Here is a 24,692-nt window from a genome sequence, read left to right as displayed (position 1 = left end):
TCATGAACATCCCTTTTCACTTTTTTTTTTCTAGGTGAAACAAAAGTTTGATTAAGTTCATCTCTTGCTTCTCGTCGGATGTTTTGTCTATCGGTATGAAGTCAGTGCTAATAGAAACATCAACAATTTGAGTGGCTCGTTTCGAAGAACGTGTGAAAGGAATAAATAATTCCCCGTTTTCTGCTTCTTGATCACAGTATTTAATGATATCATATGAAATTTTCTTCAGACCACTCCTGAAAGCTTTTTTACACCATCTTAAACTAGCCATATCAATACGAAATACTCAGTTAAAATAAAATGCTGTCAGAAATGACATAACACTCACATACACGTGAGAAAAAAAATTGAACTAAAAAAGTATCTAATGCGAGAAATCCAAGGTCAAATGTGCTTATCGTTCCGCGTCTCACCCCTTAATGAAATGGAATTGTCGAAATGGGGTCACAGAATCCGATCCATCTCGAGTCACGACAGGTTTGCTTAATATTGTGAAGATGAAAACTGAAAACAAAAATATAAAGTTATATTCGGTAAAAGTAACGTAAGTATTAAGTATGTTTAATTTTTATGTTTATATTTTCTATTTTACATTTTAAAATTTAAATTTTACTAGAGAAATTTCTTCTATCAAAAATTAGTGTAAAATAAGAAGTTCTGGCTTCTGTTTAATGGAATTTTAAATAAAACTCAGGGTGTTAAAATATTCCATATTTTCTTTCGCAACGTTTTAACATAAATTATGCCTTTAGCAAGCATCGGAATTAGATTAAGAAATGTGTTTTTTTTTTTTCAAAATTCCTAGAAAATGTGTAGATTAGATGATTTTAAATTGCATTAATAATAATAGTTAAAATAATAAAATTGTAAAATAAACGTCGAAAATATTAATTCAATAACTTTAATTTCATTTTTAGATAAAAATGAGTAAGTCGGAAGTTTGGGATAGTTTTCAAAAAGGTCGGGATAGACAAGCCAATCTGAAATCATTGTAATAAAATGTTGAGTTGCAAAGGATCATTTATGAGCAATCTACATAATCATATGAAAATAATTGTCGGAAATAATATAATTGTTTAGTTTCTTGAAGACCCTGAAGAAAAACTTACAAATCCAAAGACACTGAAAGCTGAATTTTCATTATTTGAACAAACGAATAAAAGAACAAAAAACTTAGATTTGTAATTTGATGCCAAACTCAGTAACTAGTGAACGAGTATTTTCAATTTCAGGCAATATTGTGTTCAAAATAAGAACGAGATTTAGCCACCGTTCAGTGGATATTTTATGTTTTTTAAAATCCTATTTTCTTAGGAGAAATTAAAATTAGTGAAAATAATATAAATATTATTTAAAATTTTTGTTTGAGTTTTCGTTATTTTGTGTAAGTATTATGTATATGTAATCTTTAATTTTGTTTTTTATATTTTGACTTTGATATTGATTTCATTTTTTGTTATTTTATATAAATTAAAATAAAATGGAAAAAATAGAATAGGGAAAAATATTTTATTTTTCCCCATTCAATTTTTTTTTGACAAAAATTCAAAAACCGGTAAAACCGGTTTTTTTGGAAATATCGAATTTGAAAACCGGTTTTTCAAAAAGTCGATTTTTGTATAAACCCTACACCAAACCTTCCGTAACATACCTCTATCAATGCCGGCAGCAGCATCTGAGATAAATATTTTTATTCAATTATCATTGCTATAATGAATACAACTACACCCCCACAAAAGAACTGTGGGATTGCGACAACAAAAGCAGAAGGACCTTAATTGTGTCGATAGAACCATCGAATGACGAATAAACTTATGTGGCTCTATACGATCGAAATAGTGTCCTATTTCTAAAAGAAAGTGCAATAAATACAACATGAAAAGCATCTAAAATGAAGAGAGAAAAAGAGAAATTCAATTCGTTTGACAGGGTGATCAAGAAATAACAGGAGGTGTTCAGAGCCCTGTAGCGTGTTATGTACTGGACGAAATATAACAAAATTTGGCCACCATACTCATTAAAGTAAGCGGTTTCGATTTATCTAAAAAAAAAAAAAATTAGTAGCAAAAACGGCGATAGGGGAAATCCTGGCGCTGCGATCGAAAACTTTATTATGTAATTTGCTTATACTTGTACATGTGACATGTCATCGAAAATAAAAGGAAGTATTGAGGGAATTTAAATCATTCTGCAAGAATTCGCCCGTCGATTGCGTTGTCACTACGTGAAAGTGCCTAATTAGTCAAGCTGTTTTATCAGCGGGATGAAAATGCCAGCGCTGCGCTTACCGGCGGTTAAAACGGTTACGTAGAGGACCGATGACCAAAATTAACTTGCGAAGAATGGTTGAAAGATTTGAAACAGCAGTATAATAATCCGTATTTAAATTTTGTTTCGATATTTAAAAAATCGTAACAAAATTATAGATAAAATAATAGATGAATTGTAATAAAATTAAGATATTTAATATTTAATTTTATTTAGTTGTGAATACACAATTGAAATATCTCCGTTTATTGTTCAAATACTTGATATTTTCTGATACTTGGCAATATTGCTTATAAGAATTTTAGATTCGGAGAGTAAATAGGCAAAAAAACTTTCAAAAGATAAATAAAATAAATGTCTGATTGTTGCCAGCTATTTATAGAAAACTTAAATATGTTTGACGAAAGTGTACTGACGATATTTATTACAGAATTATATAGAAATATCTGAAAAACCTAGCTTCATTCAGAAGGGTTTTTTTTTTTTTTTTTTTTTTTTTTTTTGTAAAACTTTTCGGAGAAAAAAAACATATATTGATTACATACATTTTTCAGTCTTACGTACATATGAACTGGTCATTTAATTAAAAAAAATCTATGATTGCACTTAGTTTAACATGTTATTCGAAACTATCTGCTATATTACACTATTCATTTTACAGTTTACCTATCATTATTTAGATTTTTGAGCTTACACTTAGTTTTACCAAAAGGAAATCTGGTCCGAGATGGCACTATATGATATTTGTCAGTATGAGAGCAGATAGAAAAAAGCTATAATTGCTCTAATTGCTGTGTGTGTAAAATAGCGTTCAGGTAAGGCGCCTATATAGGTACACTTAAAAAGCCAAAACATTAAATATAAATACATAAGTAAAAAAAAAAAAAAACAAAGCAAAAAGCGTGACTCAAGCTGACCCGTAACACAGGCGTCTTCAATATTGTTTTGACCACTCTACTGCACTGCCCTCACTTTGAAGCGAAGTTAAATATATTTATTCTAATAGTTAATTATAAAAAAAGGCTTTTTTTTGAGTAAAATCGCGTTTTATATATATATATATATATATATATATATATATATATATATATATATATATATATATATATATATATATATATATATATATATATATATATATATATATATATAACATTATTTTTGGTTGCAGCAGAAGACAGGTTTGAAGCAGTGAAGAGACTTTGTATTTTTAATTTCGTTTTATTCTCTCTCGGGAGGCAGGCATGATTATTTACAAGAAGGCGCAGTGCGTCACAAAAGCAGAAGTAAAGAAGAGAAAGAAGCAAATGATCACTAGGCTTATATAACATGGAATTTCCGGCCACGCGCCAATTAAATATACGTGACCTTTGACAAGGGCACCGAAGGGATCACTTTCATTTGATACGTAGAAGTGATTGAGCAGTAATTTTTACACAGATTCAGTTGAATTAATTAAACAGAAAGTGGAATAGTATCAGGGAATAAGAGAATGAAATTACTATGGGCTAAATTAAGATAAAGTTTTGGAAATTAATTTGGTTTAAATTAAGAGTTTAAAATATCATTACATATATACACATACAAAAATTGTTTGTTTAAATATATAAAAGAGAATAGAATTATAGATATAGAAGAGGATGCTTATTTTTTATCTACTAAATGAAGCTTTTTGGATACTTTCTGATCACAGTAGGGTACACGTCAAAGAAACTATCAGAAGAAAAATGTTCTATTATTTCAGAACAATGCATTGTGTTACGTAGAATCAAGCAAAATATAGTAATAAACTGTGCAATAATCTGCAATCCAGAATTTTTTTTCAGTGAATATGTTTGAAAGAAGAGGCGCCGTTGCCTTTGTTCCTCGAATCTTCAACCGGTCGTACCCTGTAGCACTGATAAAGGTTGACCCCGAAACACAGGAGCCCATCCGAAATGAGAAAGGCCTCTGCATTCGGTGCAAACCAGGTAAGATTGGTAAAATGTATGAGTATGGGGTGTATACCAACAATGGCATTACACTGATAAAGAGATCATTGATATATACTTAAAATAAGAATTAATATTTTGTCCGCAAAAAATAAACTTTTGAAAATAAAAAAAGACAAGGAACCTGTAGTTGCTTACATTAGCTGTTGCAATAAAATTATGAGAAATATTCTGCAAATGGAGTTCTTTTTATACTTGCTGAAAACTCATTATCTTGATGATAATCTTGTATATTTATACTAAGCACAAGCTCCACAGACATTACGAATGCTTTTTTTTCTGCCAATTTCTTTCGTTCCTATATTACCCAATCTCTCCACAGAGTGTAAGTTACTAAACATCGAGGTCGTACCATCGGCGTGACTCGAACCCGTAATCTCCAGTTTAGGAGACCGTATCCATAAGGGCTTATAACTGTATAAGTCCAAACTTTATAATCGGTAGAAAACAGCAAATTATCGTTTATGTTCTGTATCTACCATGTGTGTTTTACACAAAAAAGTATAGATTTGTTCAGAGTTTAAAATATTAACCTATGTGTTCGCCTAGTGTATTTAGTTTGTTGTAGTATTAGAAACATTAAGATTATGATTGATATGGAATTCTTTTATTTGCTACCGAAAGCTGATCTTTTTGTTGGTAAACAAAAATTTCTACAACATATAAGCATGGAAGACATTCTGATTTTTTCTACTTTCCTACATCCGTACAGCCTTCCAAATTAGTACGAGGAATATTATTATCATGAAGCATTCTCAACAGAGTTCGAGACCCTCTCCTTAGGCACAAGTGCTCGAGCTTGATTGCTGAAAATTATAAACACGGAAAAAAATCTTCAGAAAATTGAAAGCAGATTTTTGGATTTTAACTTCAAAATAAATAGTTTCTTGGGCTTTATTGAAGCACTTCACACCTACAGGGGTCCGAAAATAATGCTAATTTCTTTGTTTTTCCTACACATACAAAATCATCCCATCATCAAATGCAAATTTTTTCTTACTGTACCATTAAGAATGAGAGGAAGAAAATAAAAACAAATAAAAAAAAAGAAGAAAGATGAGGAGAAAAAATAAATATTGAAGAAGGAAAGATAGAAAAATTATAGCAATGATAATAGGAAAAAAAATTACGAAAACAAACGTAATATAAGTAATATAAACAGAATTCACTGTTATAGATAATTCAAAATGGTTCTGACCAAAGCAGAGTTTATTTGCAGTCAATTGAATTTCAACAAGAATTTCAATGAATAAGTTGAAAAATAATATTCTTGTAATGAAAAACGAAGTCCAAAATGTTTTTAACTTCAGTTGTTAGAGTATCTTCTCCCTCAGATGAGTGGTGCGAGGCCACTTGGGTACATAATGCTGAATATCATCTTTATTATCTCCACAACGGCAAGCATAATTGCGAAGATTGGACCTTATCAGGTATTTGGAACACAATCCGAGGCTCGTTTCTGTTTGGAAAATTCTGAAAAGTAAATTGACCTTTTTTTTCACTGTCCCAAACGAGGTAACCCTTAACTGACTACTCCGACCCACACGAATAAAACTGAATGACTGACTACTGCGGCAGCAACAATGGCGGAATTGAATTCTAAGGGCCCTCACCGGTCACCGCACAACCCTTCCTTAGGGAAGTACGTCCCGTCATCGATGGGAGGTAGCCAACCTCTAACTCCTTTTGTTCCTAGAAGAGTGGTGATAACCAACCATTATAATGAAAGCTTATCCTCCTTACTTTTAAGGTGCCCCCCCGGGGGGGATTCCCAGACGAGACAAGTCATGACCCGTCTGAAGACACTAGGATAAAAACTGAATGAGCAGACCGCCGTTACAGCAACACTGGTGGGAACTGTAGTTGAGTTCTAAGGGCCATCACTGGCCATGGTACAACCCTTCCCAAAGGAAGTACATCCCGTCATCGATGGGAGGAGCCACTCCCCCTTCCTCTTTTTGTGTACTCACTAGAGTGTCGACAACCAAACACCATGCCGGAAGCATCTCATCCTCAATTACGAAGTGCCCCCCCCTCCCCCCGCGGAGATTTTCAGACGAAGGTAAGACGAGAAGCTTTATAAATACATTTGCTGAGTTCAGTTCATGTGAAAAGGACTCTAAACGTTGACATCGCTAAATGGTTTATGGTTTATGAGGTTTAATGGCACAAGAGCCAATCTTGGCTAAACTGCGCCATATATATGGTTAAGACATCGCTAAAGAATATCCAAGCAAAAGACAAGTTCGATAGCTTTCTTCCGGTCTTATGAAGGATGGGTATAATTGTCCCATATTAATAGAATTGACTACGTTAAAAAGTTGTTTTCTTTCTTCTTTTTTTTCTCTCGAAAATATGGAATTTATTTGATATAACATCAGTAATTTTTGAACAGTTTTCTTCATCAAACAATTTAAATATTGTTTCTAAATCATTTTTTTAGGAATGTTTTTAACTTCAGTTGTTAGAGTATCTTCTTCTGAGTGGTGCGAGGCCACTTCATCTTCAAAAGTTATTTACCCAAATTCTAATTAATCTGTGGTGGTATTTTCTTACGAAGGAACTCAGAAATTAAATACTAATGCGTTTTTTTCAGATTTGGTATTGTAATTTCTCAAGAAATATTCTAAAGTTCTTGAATTAAAGAATGAGTAATCCATTCATTTATAAATATTTTATAGCTATTTTAATGCTCCACGATGTGAATTTTTTTTAATTTCATGTTATTTATCTGTAGAACTCCTATATTTGAAGAATGGATAGAAATACAGATATTTTTTTAGTTTAGGAGCTAAGTAATATATTTCTTAAGCTGTCTATATAATTTTAAGCAAATCGTTTGATAAACTTCTAAACTTAAAGATACTTCTTTTTTAACCAAACTGGTATAGTTTGGTTTCATACATGTTTCTTCTATTTTTATTACGTAAAAATTCAAAAATATAAGTATTTTAAAGCGTTTTTCAAAAACTTCATCCCGAACGTATTTACATATCTTAAACTAATATTTTAGGTCAGCCATTTACGATATTCCACGTCAGTTTCATTCGTGAATATCTTGCTCAAGAACACAATAAATATCCTTTCTTTCTCTTACTCCAAAACCTTCCTTCCCCATAAGCATTCATTGATTTCTCAATAAAAATAGCCCTGAACTTAGAAACATGTTTCATATCCAAGTTTCTGCTCCTCATCATGGGAATTCTGATAGATGCCTCCATTCAAATCGCTTCTCTTTAGAGAAAAACGGAAATTTGGCGAGGGAAAGGTTTCGGCTCAGGTGTCGACTTCCTTATCTGACCACGTTTCAAAATTATATTCCTTATTAAAATAGACTTCATATTGCTTAAAAATGAATCATTAATAAAAATAAATTAAGATTTCAGGTATAGAGTATTGCATTTCGTAAAAAAGGATTGTTGTCGTGTTTAGATAAAAAAAAAAGTATATGAAAAATTAATTATCAGCCGAATAATAATTCATTTATATTAAATTAGTCTCTTGAATTTATAATTCCTTGATCTTGATGGTAGGATTCTGATATAAAGCACCAAAGTATCTTAAATTTGAGATATAGAAATATAAGTTTCATGTAAAGTTTTATATTCTAAACGTTGCTGAAAATTCATGCACATTATATAAAGGATTCGAATCATTTTTTAGGAGAATCAGGTCAAATAGTGGGTAAAATCCTCAACAATTCAATCAATGGGTTCGATGGCTACGTCGATCCGGAGGAGACCAAGAAAAAAATCTTAAGAGACTGTTTTGAGAAAGGAGACAAAGTGTTTTTGTCAGGTTTGTACAACTTTGCACTTCATGTGTAATTAAATCATGTGTTTATTGAAAACTAAAGATATGCAGTTACTAAAATTTAGAAGCACACTTATATGTAATGCATTTTTGTTATGTCTATTATGTGATTTATGCAGGTAAGGTACAAGGAAAGAAAAGTTTCTGAAAATTCTGGTTGAAAACAGTTGGTTAATCAAAGTAATTATGTTGTTGGTACTTGGATATATCGCCAAAAGCTGCAAAAAGTCACCAACTTGACTTTAGTGATTCAGGCGTAATTAGGAAATCATCAAATAAATTTGAAAGTACAACCAACTTGGCATCTTATGTATAATGCAGATGATCGATCTCGGCGTAATTTAAAAATCTTCAAGTAAATCCGAGCGTTGTAAAAATAAACAAGCACCTTGCTTTTCATTGAAATGGGGCACAAAGTCGGATGGACATTTGTATCTATACTAATAATGAAGGTGAATGTGTGTGCGTGCGTGTGGTGCTCTACATTTTAAATCGTTTGACTTAGAGCCATTAAATTGGCACAGGTACATCTTGGAGAGTGGGAATATTCACTTAAGAATGATCTTTTTAAAATTTTAATAAATTAAAAATTACATTGAATTTTTTCGTTTTTTCCGCAATAATTTTGGGGTATATCACAGCAGAAGGATAATTTTTTCACCTTTTTAAAATTAAAAAAAATTCTTTTAAATGATGTCAATTTAATTATCGATCAAATTTTTGCTGAAGTTTGGTAATTTATTAAAGGTATTTTACTCTTAATTTCCAATAATAGATAATATTGTTGTCCTAAATTCAAATCGTTTTCACAATTTAAGCGCATACAAAATTCTTATTTAATCGAACATGATCAAAAAATAAGTTATTTCGAAGATAGTGTAAAAATTTAATCAATTGTACACCATCAATTGTCATCACCAATTTTTAATAAGATGATAAGGTATGCATGAAAAGCTTTCTGATATTTTTAAATGCAACTGAAGTCTCTTAAAGAACCCTTGTTCTTGTGGACAATCATCATTTGTCAGTTGTGAATCTCTTAAAGAACCCTTGTTCTTGTGGACAATCATCATTTGTCAGTTGTGAATCTCTTAAAGAACCCTTGTTCTTGTGGACAATCATCATTTGTCAGTTGTGAATCTCTTAAAGAACCCTTGTTCTTGTGGACAATCATCATTTGTCAGTTGTGAATCTCTTAAAGAACCCTTGTTCTTGTGGACAATCATCATTTGTCAGTTGTGAATCTCTTAAAGAACCCTTGTTCTTGTGGACAATCATCATTTGTCAGTTGTGAATCTCTTAAAGAACCCTTGTTCTTGTGGACAATCATCATTTGTCAGTTGTGAATCTCTTAAAGAACCCTTGTTCTTGTGGACAATCATCATTTGTCAGTTGTGAATCTCTTAAAGAACCCTTGTTCTTGTGGACAATCATCATTTGTCAGTTGTGAATCTCTTAAAGAACCCTTGTTCTTGTGGACAATCATCATTTGTCAGTTGTGCAAGATTTCGAAATATATTTTGTTTGCAATGTTTTTACTATAATTACCATTCTGGTTCTTGTATATAATCGAAAATAAATGTATATAGGGTAATTTTTTAGAAATATTGAATAATTTTTTTTTTGCGATGTGAGTATTTATAATTAATAATTATCAACATTTATATTATATTTATTACTATTTTTTAAATATTAAATTACAATTTAAGTATTAAAATAATAAACATTTATCTTCGCATAAAAATAAGTAGCATATTAATTAAAACTATCTGTAAATAGTTAATTAAATTTAAATGACTTTATTTTGTTTAAAAAATACATCTGTATTTATAATTTTTTCTTTTAAAATTTTAATTTTATTATTATGTATTTCGATAATAAATATTTATTTTGGATGAAAAAAATAAAAACATGTTAATTAAGAGTATTTGTAAATTTTTAATTGAATAAAAGTTATTAAAAATGAAAAAAATTCATAGCCAGGTTCGGACCCTGATCTTCCGCATACGAGACGGTTACCTAGACAACCATGCCATCGGGATCATCGGGACGGGAGTCAATTTATCAGTATATAAGCTTTACCAAAAGTTTGAGGACCATTTCTCGAAACTGAAAGGCCATTGCGTTTTAATATTTTCATGAATGAACATTCTAAATGTATACTATCATTATACTAAATCTCAACCTGATCTCAGATTTTAATCCTGTGACCTCCCCTAGTAAGCGAAAACAGGGTTATAGGATGGAATATTACATAATCGAACGTCTGTAAAGAAACTAGGCTTTTCATGGCCTTGCCCTCTTCATATACAAATCTTTAGAGGAAAAAATTTATTTTTCCTTACAGGAAAAAAAAAATCAGTGAACGAGCGATTGGCAGAAGCAGATGAGTTATTTGACGGCATCGCAGTAATTTGCCAAAAAATAATTCGTTACTGATCACGCCCCTTTTGGCAACTTTTCTCCACTAATTGCTCATTTCATCAACGTATTCGCATTATCTACGTATTCATTCATTCGTATTATCCATGCATAAGTTCCCTATTACATTTGAAGTCCACAATTTCAGTTCCCATCTGCCTTTGACGGGAAAAAGTATAATTCTGGGTATAAATATAATTATATAAGTATAATATCTAGGTATAAGTATAGTATTCTTCAGGGTATAAGTATAATTATATAAGTATAATATCTGGGTATAAGTATAGTATTCTTCAGGATATAAGTATAATTATATAAGTATAGTATTCTTCAGAGTATAAGTATAATTATATAAGTATAATATCTGGGTATAAGTATAGTATTCTTCAGGGTGTACGTATAATTATGTCCTGGATCTATGTGTTTCATCTAAATGTTTCATGCAAAACTGATCTTTTGCTATCCATGCCATACCTTCAAAGTATTTCAGAAATCTTTCAGATTTTTGTGCCTATGCAAGAGAACCAAAATTATTTAAAGAAATTTTAAAAGCAGCTGATGAATACATAGAAATTTCATTTTTACATTGGAATATGTGACCTCAAAGTTTTCTTAGGAAATTGCGACATCAATAACAATCGCACTAGTTATTGATATCGTAATGCGTTGCGCCAGTTGATCTTCCAGCCATAGTTTTCTTTCCGTAAAAGGAATGATGACTTTTTGGGAAGTTATGAAGAATAGGCTAAACTGTCACCTTTATAATTTGCTAATTCAAGAACAAAAATATGCAATATAGAGTATTTCAGCATTAGAATTTAGATTGGTATTGCAGAAGAGTGTTTTCTCTGCTGTCGGAATGGATCAATAACGGATTTTTACAAATATCCTAGAAAGAAATATTCTCATGGTTGCGATTCGGCAAGAATTCACTACAAAGTGGCTCTTGTTCTTTTCTTTGCTGCTCTGATCTGAAAACCAATCTTGTAATCGTTTTATGAGGACACATGTTTCTATGTAGAATAAGCCAATTGAAGTAATAACAACTTTCTTGCATACTGTCTGTATCTCCCGTCTGAATTTCGAAGTCTTCAAGTAAGTTATGACAAGGGATGATACAAGGAGCTTATCGCAGCCTAACGCGAAATGATGCCATTTTGTCCTTATAATATGTTGAATAAAACAGAGTATGCATTCTGGATGCCTTCCTTTCGACCATTTGGATATAAAATTTGATGAATGTTTATGTTCTTAGTCTAAAATAAACATAAAATTTCAGTTATCTAAATCAGTGTGTTTGATTGTTATTGTCTTTATTGGCTTGACACACATTCGACTGAACAAATTTAATGCCAGTGAATTCATCGAAGAAATTTCTCCAAAATTTGATATATATATATATATATACACACACACACACAGGTTGGTAGATTAAGTCCTTTTATGTGAAATAACAAAAAGTTCATAATTTTAATCTCAAATGCCTCCACCAATTTTCTGGATAATTTATTGAGACTCCCCCCCCCCGTGTTTCTATCATAGTATAACGTACATATCTTTCAGCTAAACTTTTAGGTCGATCTCCTGAATTTTTTTGAGTCATTTTTTGTAACTTCCTTATTTCGCTGCAAAAGTCGCTGTAACCTGTTTCAATACATTCACCAGAATCAGTTTATTATAGATAGACGTTGTTTTCCTGGCTGTACGAGATGCCGTTTTGAATGTAAAGGCTTAAAAGGATTTTACCGGATACCGTTTGTAAACAATTTTAATGATAAAATCCTTTTTTAAGTATTGATCTTCTTTTTCTTCACGTTTTTTTAGTCAACATGTTTCCTTGTACTCGAATTTCATGGCGACATACATTGGAATAGCAGTAGTATCACATACAAAATATATAAATGGGTAGTGCATTGGTAGGGCTTTTATTTACATTTAAATGATTCGTGTGAAATGGTTCCTGCTTTGATTTTGTCCTCACGATGGTAATTAACAGACTTTGAAAGCGGAATGGAAATTGGAGATAGACGCATGGGATATTCATTTCGGAAGTCGGTAGGAAATACAACATCATAAAATCCACAGTGTCAAGAATATGCCGAGAAAAACTAATTTCAGGCACACCTCCCACTATTGAAAACGCAATGCCAACCACCTGCACTTAATGATCGAGACCAGCGTCTGTATGTAGAATTGTCATTGTAATAGACGATAAACACTCCATGAAACAATCGACCAAATATGGGACGTGCTGTAGACGTGTCTGTTAGGGCAGTTCAGCGAAATTTGGTTTTGGTAGGCTGTGGCAGCAGAAGACCGTCTCAAGTACTTCTACTAACAGCACGACATCACATGCAGCGTCTCTCCTTGATTCGTGACCATATTAGTTAACTCCTAGATGACTGGAAAACCGAGGCTTGATCAAATGAGTCACGATTTCATTTGGTAAAAAGCTGTCGGTAGGATTCGAGAGTGGGGCAGACTCCATTAACCACAGGCTAGATCACTGTGCAAGGTGGTGGTGGCTCCATAATGGAGTGGGCTGTTTTTACATGGAATGGGATGGGTACTTCAGACCAACTGAACCGATCATAGACTGGAAATGGTTATGTTCAGCTACTTGAAGATCACTTATAGCCATTAAAGGATTTCTTGTTCTTTAACAACAATGGAATTTTATGAACGACAACGCACCATGCCACCGGGCCACAGCTGTTCGTGATTGGTTTAAAGAATATTTTGGACAATATCAGCGATTGATTTGAATTCCTAGATAGTCCGAAACGAATCTTATTGAAAATTTATGGAAAATAATTGAGAGGTCAGTTCTTGCACAAAATCTGGAAACACTTTCGCAGTTATTAACATCTATAAAGGCAGCATAGCTCAATATTTCTGCAGAGACTTCCAACAAAATATTGTTCCATAACACGTCAAGTTGCTGCACTTCGCCGGTCTGGAAGTTCAAAACGTTATTAGGAGGTATACCTTTTGTCTCCTCAATGATTTTTTTATAAAGAATTTGTTGTTAATATTCTTTTGCGATGAAAAAGACCAAACACGAAAATTCATCTCTCTCATTGCGTTTCTTAATTGTCTTATTTTCAGACCGAAAGACCGAAGTAGCCTGGTACCGCATCCTGTTGCTCAATATTATACATCATTGTACAATATAATGTTAAATTATTTAATATAAAACAATATTATAAAATAATACGAATATTGTTTGATATCCTACGATATTTTATGATATATGTGTGCTACTAGGGAATCTATCTAATTCCAAAAAAGGTTTTACGGACTCAGTGAGATCTAAAAGTTGAAGATTCCCTCAAATCTTGAGATCGAATATAGATTATTACTGTACTTCCAACTTTTAAGCTTCAAATAAGAGAAGGTGCCTGCGTCCTGGCATAGGGGTAGCGTGTTTTCCCCGCGATCTGGGCTTCCCGTTTCGAGTCCCTGTTCAGGCATGGTTCTTCTTCTTCTGTGTTCTATCTATGAGGCGTGTGAATGTGCCCCCTTGTAAAAAGGAGTCATGCAAGCAAATGTGACGCATGAAGTAGCTAAGTCGTACTCTTGGCCCTATTTGGGGCTACTGAAAAAACAAGAGACGTTCACTTGGCTTAAATCTCTGAGAGATAACTGCCAGCTGTAAAAAGGAGTTATGCAAGCGAATGTGACGCATGAAGTAGCTAAGTCGTACTCTTGGCCCTATTTGGGGCTACTGAAAAAACAAGAGACGTTCACTTGGCTTAAATCTCTGAGAGATAACTGCCAGCTGTAAAAAGGAGTTATGCAAGCGAATGTGACGCATGAAGTAGCTAAGTCGTACTCTTGGCCCTATTTGGGGCTACTGAAAAAACAGGAGAAGTTCACTTGGCTTAAATCTCTGAGAGATAACTACCAGCTGTAAAAAGGAGTTATGCAAGCGAATGTGACGCATGAAGTAGCTAAGTCGTACTCTTGGCCCTATTTGGGGCTACTGAAAAAACAAGAGACGTTCACTTGGCTTAAATCTCTGAGAGATAACTGCCAGCTGTAAAAAGGAGTTATGCAAGCGAATGTGACGCATGAAGTAGCTAAGTCGTACTCTTGGCCCTATTTGGGGCTACTGAAAAAACAAGAGACGTTCACTTGGCTTAAATCTCTGAGAGATAACTGCCAGCTGTAAAAAGGAGTTATGCAAGCGAATGTGACGCATGAAGTAGCTAAGTCGTACTCTTGGCCCTATTTGGGGCTACTGAAAAAACAAGAGACGTTCACTTAGCTTAAATCTCTGAGCGATAACTGCCAGCGGACTTATAAAGGGCCATACGTCATAACACAATAACAAATATGAGATGGTAAAATAATATTTTCTACGCCTACTTGTTTTGCTATTAAATTTCGCCGAGGGCTTTGTCATCTATAAATTGAATCTAAATCATATGAAAAGAACAAATTTTAAAACTAATCAAAGTTTTGGATTTTGTAATTATCTCAATTAATTTCATATATTTTTTAACTGAAATTTTTTAAATATAAAACATCAGATTTCTTTTGCATAAGCATCAAGTATGCATTGAGAACTTTGTATAAATTGAAAAAGTTCAAATGTTTTTCACTAAAGGAATACTTCTTCAGGTGATATATTAGTAATGGATGAAGAAGGCTACTTGTACTTTGTGGACAGAGCCGGAGACAACTATCGATGGCGAGGCGAGAACGTGTCTACCAGCGAAGTGGAAAATGTCCTCAGCAAGGCTTTGGGACATGTGTCTTGCGTAGTGTACGGAGTAGAAATCCCAAGTATGCTTTTAATTTTATTCTAATTTTGTATTAAACTATGATTAAAAAGTATACACAGCAATGGCATAAATAGAAGGTATAAATTTGATATTTTATATTTGTTTATCATTCAAATGTAACCCATTTTAACCAATTTTTCTAAGCTTCAAAACATGCCATAATGTCATTTTCGTGAAGCCTCTTTAGGATTATAAATCAAATAACATCGTAACTTGTTTAAAAATGCGTCTAACGCTAATCAATGATCTCTAAACATCAATTCTTTAATCTGATCGACGACTTAATTAGTTAAAAAAAGTCTTTCAGACTTTTTTTTTTCATTTTTTAAACACATTAAATATTCTAGCTTTTATAGCTAATTACTATTTTTAGCTTTTTACAGAAATAATAAAAAAAGAAGATAGACCAAAAAGTGCAATTCGAAAAATGTACGCTCTGCCATAATAAAAATACAGAAAAAAGTTGCTTGAAATTAGTTTGCTGATTTGACGGAGAGATTATGAAATTTTCGTGATTTCAAAAAGAGTTCGTCCTAAAAGGGAAAAGCGTATTTTCGCTATTATCATGCAGTTTTTCCGAGTTAAGCAAGGGGAATTAAGAAAGGAAGAAAGTAAACAATAATATAAGAAATGAAATATGAAGAACGCACTGGGTGGAGGGATTAAAGAGATATTTGTTAATTTTAGGACGAAACGTTTTTCAGCAAAGAGCAAGGTAGATAAAGATTTGAACACAAGTTAATCATTGGAAATACAGATTTTTGCCAAATTTTGAACCAAATCTGTGAAAGGGTTGACCATCTACCGGTCTGAACTTTTGTATGCATATAAACGCGATGACTTATCTGGTCTGCCTGGAATATTAAATGTTGAGTTTAAGAATATTAGGTGTTCCATTCAATAACATTCATAATTTGATATTCATGATACAACAAAATATTTTTAAGCATCAAATTGCAACAAGCAGGAAAACTGTGCTAATTTATGAACCTTACACTTGGTACTCTAATTGCTGTGTAAATAAACCTTTCTATTCAAATAAAAAATTTTGACATCAAAGCGTGAGCCATTAGAAACCTAACTGTAAGAGTAATCTGTATTCTAATTACACGTCGGCATTCGCGGTACTGTAGCTTTCATTTCTTATTCTTGTAGCAGTTGCATTACTCCTATCTTCTCTTTTGGATACTAGATGTCGATGCCTGATTAGGCCATCCCATTTGTCATCCCATAGTGCATTGCGATTGTAATGAGAATGAGATAGGACGCTGAACTGCGAGGCCGCGCGCGTGAATGTTTTGTGTTTGTGCTTGTTTAAGTGTGTGAATGTGATTATTAAAGAAATGTTTCCAACAACATTCGTCCTGTTGCTTCCTGCCCAGATCATAATAATCTACATACCACCACATTCTTTTATTATAAATTGCGCTGATAATAAGAAAAACAATTTTTTATCAAAAGAAAATCTTATGACAAAATATTGGATGGAAAAATAAAATAATAAGACATATTGCAATAATCAACAATAAAATATACACAAAATATATTTTGAAGAAATGACAATATTCAGAAAATAAAATTACATGACGATACTTTGGAATCATTAAAATGATTATATTTAAATTTTTGAAAATGATGTAACTATCCTTTTGTGCAAATAAATTTGTTTTTATTTTGTTGTGTAATACTCTGGAATGATCTTAAAAAAAGACCCAGATCTCGCTTAATTTTGAACTATATAATATTCTAATTTCAAAAACAAATCGCTCTGAAATATATATGTACCAAATGTGATAGGTCTAGGTCAAATGTTGTTCTGCTTATGCTTCATCGCACACATCTGATACAGCACACATCGTCATACACGCGCACGCACGCACACGACACACACACACACACACATGCACACACACACACACACACACACATGCACACACACACACACACATGCACACACACACACACACATGCACACACACACACACATTCATCTTTATTATTAGTACCACACATTTTTAATTTTTATGCGCATAACATATTTCTATTAGCAAAATAATGCTTTCTGTGAAATTAAAATATTTATTTAGTTACTGATCTTGCAATATAGACTAAGATTCTTTATATAATGAAGGATTTCTATATTCTTTTCGTGATGTTTAACAGATATAGAAGGTAAGGCTGGAATGGCAGTCATCCAAGCAGATTTCAGAAATATCAATTTTTCGGAGCTGTATCAGAATATAAGCAAAAAACTGTCATCTTACGCTATCCCTTTGTTTCTCAGGATTTCTCGAGAAATGGAAGAAACTGGTAAGCAAGAGTTCTCTCTACCCTCGATTGATACATACATGTAAATGGATGTATAATCGTCTTATTTTACTTCATATTCATGAATTCATAGGTACGAAATTGCTAGCAAGTAAATGAATTAGAAGATCAAATATTATAACATTAAACGATTTTAAGATAGATATGAGGACATTATTCCTTCCGCTGTTCAGATGTGTTGCAGATATACGGATTAATCATCAACTGAAGGACAAACTTTTATCAAAAAAAGTAAATTGCTATCTTGGAGGGCGGTGGAGGTGGCAAAGGACACTCTCGTTTTTATTTTTTCATATACGAAGTACAGATCAGAATATTATATAATCGTAAAAAAAAAAATCGATTTTGATTAAAATCCACGTTTCAGAGTTCTTTGAATTCTAAAGGCATATTTTAGAAATTATAAATAACTCAAAAAGTCCTTGATATAGACGATTGAAATTTAGAATCAGGTATTTACATTTAATTTGTAGATTTCAATTGAATTGTGAATTTAATCCAATCATTTGTCTGTCTGACTATATAAATATAAATAGATAAAATAACTGCAAAACATAAAGAGCCAAATGTCAAGTCACCAAATGATCGTAGTTTATTACTGAGGCCTAAGACATTAACTAGGTATACATTCAATATCCATTAAAATATTCGTAAAAAATTCTTTTAATTAATATATTAGTATTAATGGCAGTATTACAGATTCGTAATAATCTATTTACACTATGCTATCTGGTGACACCACATTGGTGTCAGTCGAATTTTTATTTATTTCATGAATTTTTTTATTTTAATTATTTTTTATTAATTATTATTTATATTAGGAAAATTATTATTATTATAATTGATTTTTTTAATTTATTTTATGAAAATAAAAAAATCTCGAGCAACAGAAGTCCACCCGGGGCCGAACAAAAGAATTCCGTTCAGACATGCGGATGGCATAGTGTTAATATTTTAAATAATTTTTGACATGTCTGTGACTAAAACTGATTGAATAGAGGATTTTGAATAGCATTATGGTATTTTTCCGTTAGCCGGGTGCAAATGTCGCCAATTGTGAGCCAAACGCGAATTTGGCGTAATAAATTTGGCAGAATTCTACATTATTTGGCGATTTTTCGCTTGCGCCCGGCTAACGGATTGTGAACCAAACGCGAATTTGGCGTAAGAAATTTGGCAGAATTCTACATTATTTGGTGATTTTTCGCTTGCGCCCGGCTAACGGATTGTGAACCAAACGCACATTTGGCGGAATTCTACATTATTTGGCGTCTTTTCGCTTGCACCCGGCTACCGGAAACAATGGTCGCCCAAGGAAGATCCGCCATAGTATTCACAACGCTTTTTGGATTCCTTATAAAATAATGAAATTCAAAGCTTCAGACACTATGTTAGTTTAAACAGCAGAATAATGGATTTTCTTTTGTGTGAAAAATGTTATAATGCCCAGAATTTTTTAATTAATATGATTAATAGTGTTGGGAAAATTATATAAAATCGATCTTCGTAATTTCTACAACAGAATATTTATCGACTCATATAATTTAAATAATATTATGCATCATCTTCTGCAGTTTTTGCAAATAGAAGTATATGTCTTTTGAAATATACGATATCTCTATCTTCAAAATTTACATCAAGCTGTATATTATGGTAACACAAGTTTTTTTCTTGCATATGATTGTAAAGTGCCACTTTCCCATTTCTTTCCTCTTCAACAGGTACCTGCAAACTAAAGAAAGGAGCGTTTCAAAAAGAAGGATTTAATCCAGAAGATATTTCGGACTCACTTTTCTTTTTGGACATTAAACAAAAGACCTACATACCACTGACCAAAGAGTTGTACTTCGATATCGTGACAGAAAAACTTAGAATTTAGAGTGAAAAGCTTCGGCACAGCATTTCGACGCAGTTTCTTTAAAAATTAAAATTTTTTTCATTTGTGGTAAAAGAATGCAATAAGGGCAAAATGGCAGAGGTTTTTTTAAATGTGAATGGGTTCGGTTATCTTTGATACAATAAATGTATTGGGGCATTTAAAGTCATGGAAGGGGTATATGAGATTATTAATTACTAATTTGATCCATTAGCTACCACGAACCGTATTTGGCGATTTTTGAACTTTACGTACCCCACTTGGCGCCAAAAATGTATTTGGTACGACTGACAGTTTCTTTTCATTTTATATATAACAGTCAATTTTGTGTGTAGCAGAAAGTGTTTATTCTGTGTTTTGTCATTTTACAAGCGAACAAATTTGGAATTCGTCTGTAAGTTGAACGGCACAGAAATGTTTTACTTGAAGACATAATACTAACTTGTATAAATATACTATATTACTAAATTACTTAAATATGTAATTTAGATGTTATAGTAATGATCTGTTGTTTACTCAGTCTTCTGGTTTTTATTGAAATGATATTACTGATATTATTGATCATTTTATAACAACACCTTTTTAAAAAATATTAAATATTTAAATATAATTATGCTGTTAAAAATCTTTTTTGTGCACACACACACACACACACAGAGAGAGAGAGAGAGAGAGAGAGAGATAAACTTATAAAGTCAAAAATGTTTCAAAAAAGAAAAATAATGGCAGTTAATGGATTAAAAAAAGGACCATCCTTATAATAGGTCATGGAAGAATAGCCAATTTTACGGGCATTCAAATTCTTTTAATTCTTGGCGGATACAGATAGCACACATGGACAATACTCGTAAATGTATGAATCAAAATACAGAAATACGATTTGGCAAATTAATCGGAACGAAATATCTTATATCTTTAAACAAATAATTCGTGTATATATAAAAATTTATTTCGTGCATCTCGAAAATAGCTCTTATGATTGGACAAAATTTTATATTTAGATAGGGTTTCGCTTTTTAAATTTATCTATATAGGTGTCTTTCCTTTTAAAAAATGAGATTTTGCGAAAAAAAATTATAACTAAATATTAATATGTGACTATGCATGACTTGCATATGCATATTAGAGATGGAGTACTAGTTCGGGCTTCAGACTCCCCAGCATTTTTCAAATGTTCGATCCCGCGTTTGCAATTCAATTAGATTTCGCTTATAACTTTACACGAGTCATAGAATAGGATTTTATTTACAATTTTACAAAACACACACACACACACACACACACACACACACACACACCTGTTGTGTGAAGTTTGGTTTTCAGAACAAAAAACAAAAGGCATCGAGCGAATGTCAGCCATCCCCAGTCTACCACGCATAACTCGTCTCCCGATCCCTACTAATCACGTTAATCATCAAATTATTACAATTTAATATTTTTAAATCTAAAATTGCATAATTCATAAGCGTTATTATTCTATGAAAGACGATGCGACATCCATTAATGCCTGATACCTTTATTGGACTTTTAGTTAAATAAATAAAATGTATCATTTGTCAGGAAAAAGTTAGAGTCTAATTAAATTGCAGATAAAAACTTATTTTATTTTAAGAATTCAGCTATAAGTTAATCAATTTATTTGATAAAGTTTTGATTTTGGACATTTGGGGTTATCTGGTAGTAAATTTCAGAGAAAAAAATTATTTTCCAACTTTGTATTATTCGTAATGAATTATATAGATTAAAAAGTAGAAAAATATTTAAAAAAAATAAATAAGTATTTCAATGCACAAATAAAGACCTCTTTTAAGAAAGTGTTCATGAAATTTACTAAAAAAAATTTTACTTGAGGCCTTCATGTAATTTGAAATTCACTTGATAACAATTAATAAAAGCAATAAAAACAAAAAAATATTATGACTAATATTAAAAAAAAAAATCAAAATATGAAAAAAAAATTAGAGAAGAATTCAAATTAAAACAAGCTATTTACAAAATAAAAAGTAAATATGTTACATTCTGTAAAATTAAACAAAAAAATTCCGAAACTGTGGATTATTTTAATATGATGACTTTAATTGCACAATTCTTAAGTGCCATCAAGATAATTACAGAGAATTTCAAGTGATGTATTTTCATTTAATAAGCAAATTATTTTAATAAAATTTTTTAAATAAATTTTTACATTTATTACTTTTTTTTATTTTATATAAACAAGTGCTTCTCAAAATCTTTCTGTCTTTTTTTTTTCTTCAAAAATCTGTCAATTTTTCAAAAGTTGTATAAAAAATTGTCAATAATTTTTTCTCGTCATGTAATAAAATCTTTTTGTGTATTCGTCGCATCTGAATGTGAAAGCGCACGACGGATTATTTTATCAATACTTATTATTTAAGTCCTTTATCACTGAATTAAATATTCAAAGGTCGATTTTGATTGCGGTTGATTTTGAACTTAACGCGCGATCGGTTATCGCTACTTTTTTCTATTTTTATCACTATGCAAACAATGTCTTACATTCAACTTACAAATGTTTATCAGAAACAAAACAAATATAGAATAAATTTTTATCGTAAAATTTCTTTACTCTTAATTTACCCTAGAACTTCTTGCATACACATATATGGAAAAAATATTTATAATTCAATTAAAAAAATGCAATTTCAAGGAAAATAATAAAAATAAAGGATGCATTGGTGTGCTATATGCCAAATCGCTTCACCTAAAACTATGAAGTTCGGTAAAATTTTAAAATTAGTGAGATATTTATTATAATTTTATGAGCAAAAATACATTGATCAGAGAAAAAAAATCAAGTTATATATGACAAATTTAATTAAAACTAAACACTATTTATATATCTTTTCCAAACACTATTTCTTCCCTTTAAATCAGCTGGCAGCCAAAAACAGCTAAGTGAACGTACAATGAGTTAGTTATATTACTATCTCATTTGTGAAGCATTATAATTTATGATGGACTTTGAATACACAGGCACTAAATTTATGTCGATAGCTCTCACATTATTAAATAATCACAACACAAGAATAAATTTGGACTCTTTTTCCTTTTATTCTGGTCATCATTGCATAGCAGGCGCAGCCTTGCTAACGCACACACACTCGCTAACGCTACACGATACACTGAAGTGTTTTCCCCTTTGCCGCAAGAGGGTAGCACAGTGACAGGTCGGAACATACCGCCCGCCTTGACATAATGTTGTCAACACACACAAGGAAAAACTATGGAATATCACAATTCAATGCACAATGCTGAATAAAAACACACAAATTCAGATTTTAAACACTACACATTACAAGGTAATAACATTAATCACACAATAAAGAACACTAATATAAGATTACACATCAATAGGTAAAATACAAATTTTTGAAATGGCTCTTTTATAAACTCCAGATTGAGTTTTAACTTTTACAACTCTGACCCTTTTATCTTCACCCAGATAACATTAAATTATTCTACCTAATGCCCAATTTTGAGGGGGTAGGTTTTTATCCTTAAGGAGCACTAACTCATTGATTTTTACATTATCTTTTTCTACCTTCCACTTGGATAAAGCTAGAGAATAGAAAATATTTAATAAAGTAAGTAATATGCATAACAAAACAAATATTTTTTTTCTATATATTACTAACAGATATTAATCTCATATTCAATTTTCACATGAGTTTGATATAAATAGCTGCATTAATTTAAATCACAATTTCTTATGCAATACTATGAAGCAGTTTAGCAGTTAATATATAAAAATTTCACAAAATTGCTATAACAGAATAATTTCCATAAAACAGCAGTTCTATCACATTACCATAATGGTGAAACAGAATCTAAAGTTGTATAATTTTCATCAATCCATAATAATATTAAATCTTTCATCCAATGACATACTTTTGCCAAGAAAAGGTTTATTTTTATTTAAACACCTTAACTCTTCTGAAAATTCCCTACTCTGGATTTCCTTTATTATGAAGGTTTCAGCCTTCCTAATTTCCTCTGTTTTGTCAAGGGACCCAGTCTCCTTTCAGTTGGACTTCTCAAGTTGTGGAGAAATCTGAAAACATAACTTATTACATGCAATATTTTAGTATAACTATTACTACAATTAAGAATATCAGTAACACATGAATTGTTCAATGTAGTAACTAAAACACTTTCACAGTCAACTTTTTTGAGTTCACAGTCTACATCGTCCTTTATCACAGAGTCAGAGATTTCTCTGCACGGATACTCACTGTCTTTTAGAAAGGCAGGGCCTTCCCACCACAAGTTACTCTTGAGCATTTTGGACGGATTTACACCACGACTGATAAGATCAGCTGGATTATCACCTGATGAAACATGTCTCCACTGCTCCTGACACGAAAGGTCTTGAAGTGTGGCTACACGGTTTGCCACGAAGATTTTTAACTGGGCGTCTCTTTTTTAATCCATGACAGCACAATCATACTATCGCTCCAGTAATAGATATTGGACACTTTCAGTCGAAGAGCCGACTGGATACGCTGCATCAATTTCACCAGCAGCACAGCAGCGCAGAGCTCCAATCTCGGGATCGTGAGCTTCTTCAGTGGAGCCACTCTGGATTTACTGGCCACCATCTTGACAACAACCTCACCAGCAGGTGTTTGGGATTTGCAGTACACCACAGCTCCAAAGGCAGCTTCAGAAGCGTCGCTGAAACCATGAAGCTCTATAGCTTCGACGTCGGAAAATGGAAGAATACATCTGCTCACCTTGATGTTGTTAATGCACTGTAACTCGGTTGAAAACTTCTCCCATTCACTATGATTTTCAGGAGGAAGCTGATCATCCCATTAAAGATTCAGAAGCCACAATTTTTGTAGAAAGATTTTCGCTAGTGAAATCACAGGACCAAGGAGGCCCAGAGGGTCAAACAACTTGGCTATTGTGGATAGAACTGTTCGTTTAGTATGAACATCCGTTGAAGTTATGGACACCTTAAAACGAAAACAGTCATTAGTATGGTCCCACGTGACACCTAAAGTTTTGTTATCACAGTCTGCAAAGTCGTAGTTGCATCCAGAAGTGGTAGACAACTGAGGATGATTGCCTCGCCATTTATGCAAGTTCATGCCAGCTCGTTTTAACATGGAAGTGAGCTGCTGTTGCATCTCTATGCATACGGGTAAAGTCTTAGCACCAGATAGCACATCGTCCACATAA

The 24,692-nt window shown here is 32.2% G+C and overlaps 1 protein-coding gene across 1 annotated transcript in view; it reads left to right on the top strand.

Moving 5' to 3' along the window:
• LOC129980536 (long-chain fatty acid transport protein 1-like) overlaps positions 1 to 20,748 on the top strand; it is a 49,591-nt gene extending 28,843 nt beyond the window's left edge. The window contains exons 8-12 of the mRNA XM_056090875.1: positions 4,095 to 4,238; positions 7,923 to 8,057; positions 15,120 to 15,284; positions 17,447 to 17,593; positions 19,333 to 20,748. Coding sequence (XP_055946850.1) covers positions 4,095 to 4,238; positions 7,923 to 8,057; positions 15,120 to 15,284; positions 17,447 to 17,593; positions 19,333 to 19,490 — 749 coding nt within the window. The 3' untranslated portion in view covers positions 19,491 to 20,748. The remainder of the gene's footprint in view (positions 1 to 4,094; positions 4,239 to 7,922; positions 8,058 to 15,119; positions 15,285 to 17,446; positions 17,594 to 19,332) is intronic.
• Positions 20,749 to 24,692: the final 3,944 nt, after the last annotated feature.

Source organism: Argiope bruennichi, chromosome 8, assembly GCF_947563725.1.
Source record: "Argiope bruennichi chromosome 8, qqArgBrue1.1, whole genome shotgun sequence".
NCBI lineage: Eukaryota > Metazoa > Arthropoda > Arachnida > Araneae > Araneidae > Argiope > Argiope bruennichi.
This window is presented reverse-complemented; position numbering and strand designations above follow the sequence as displayed.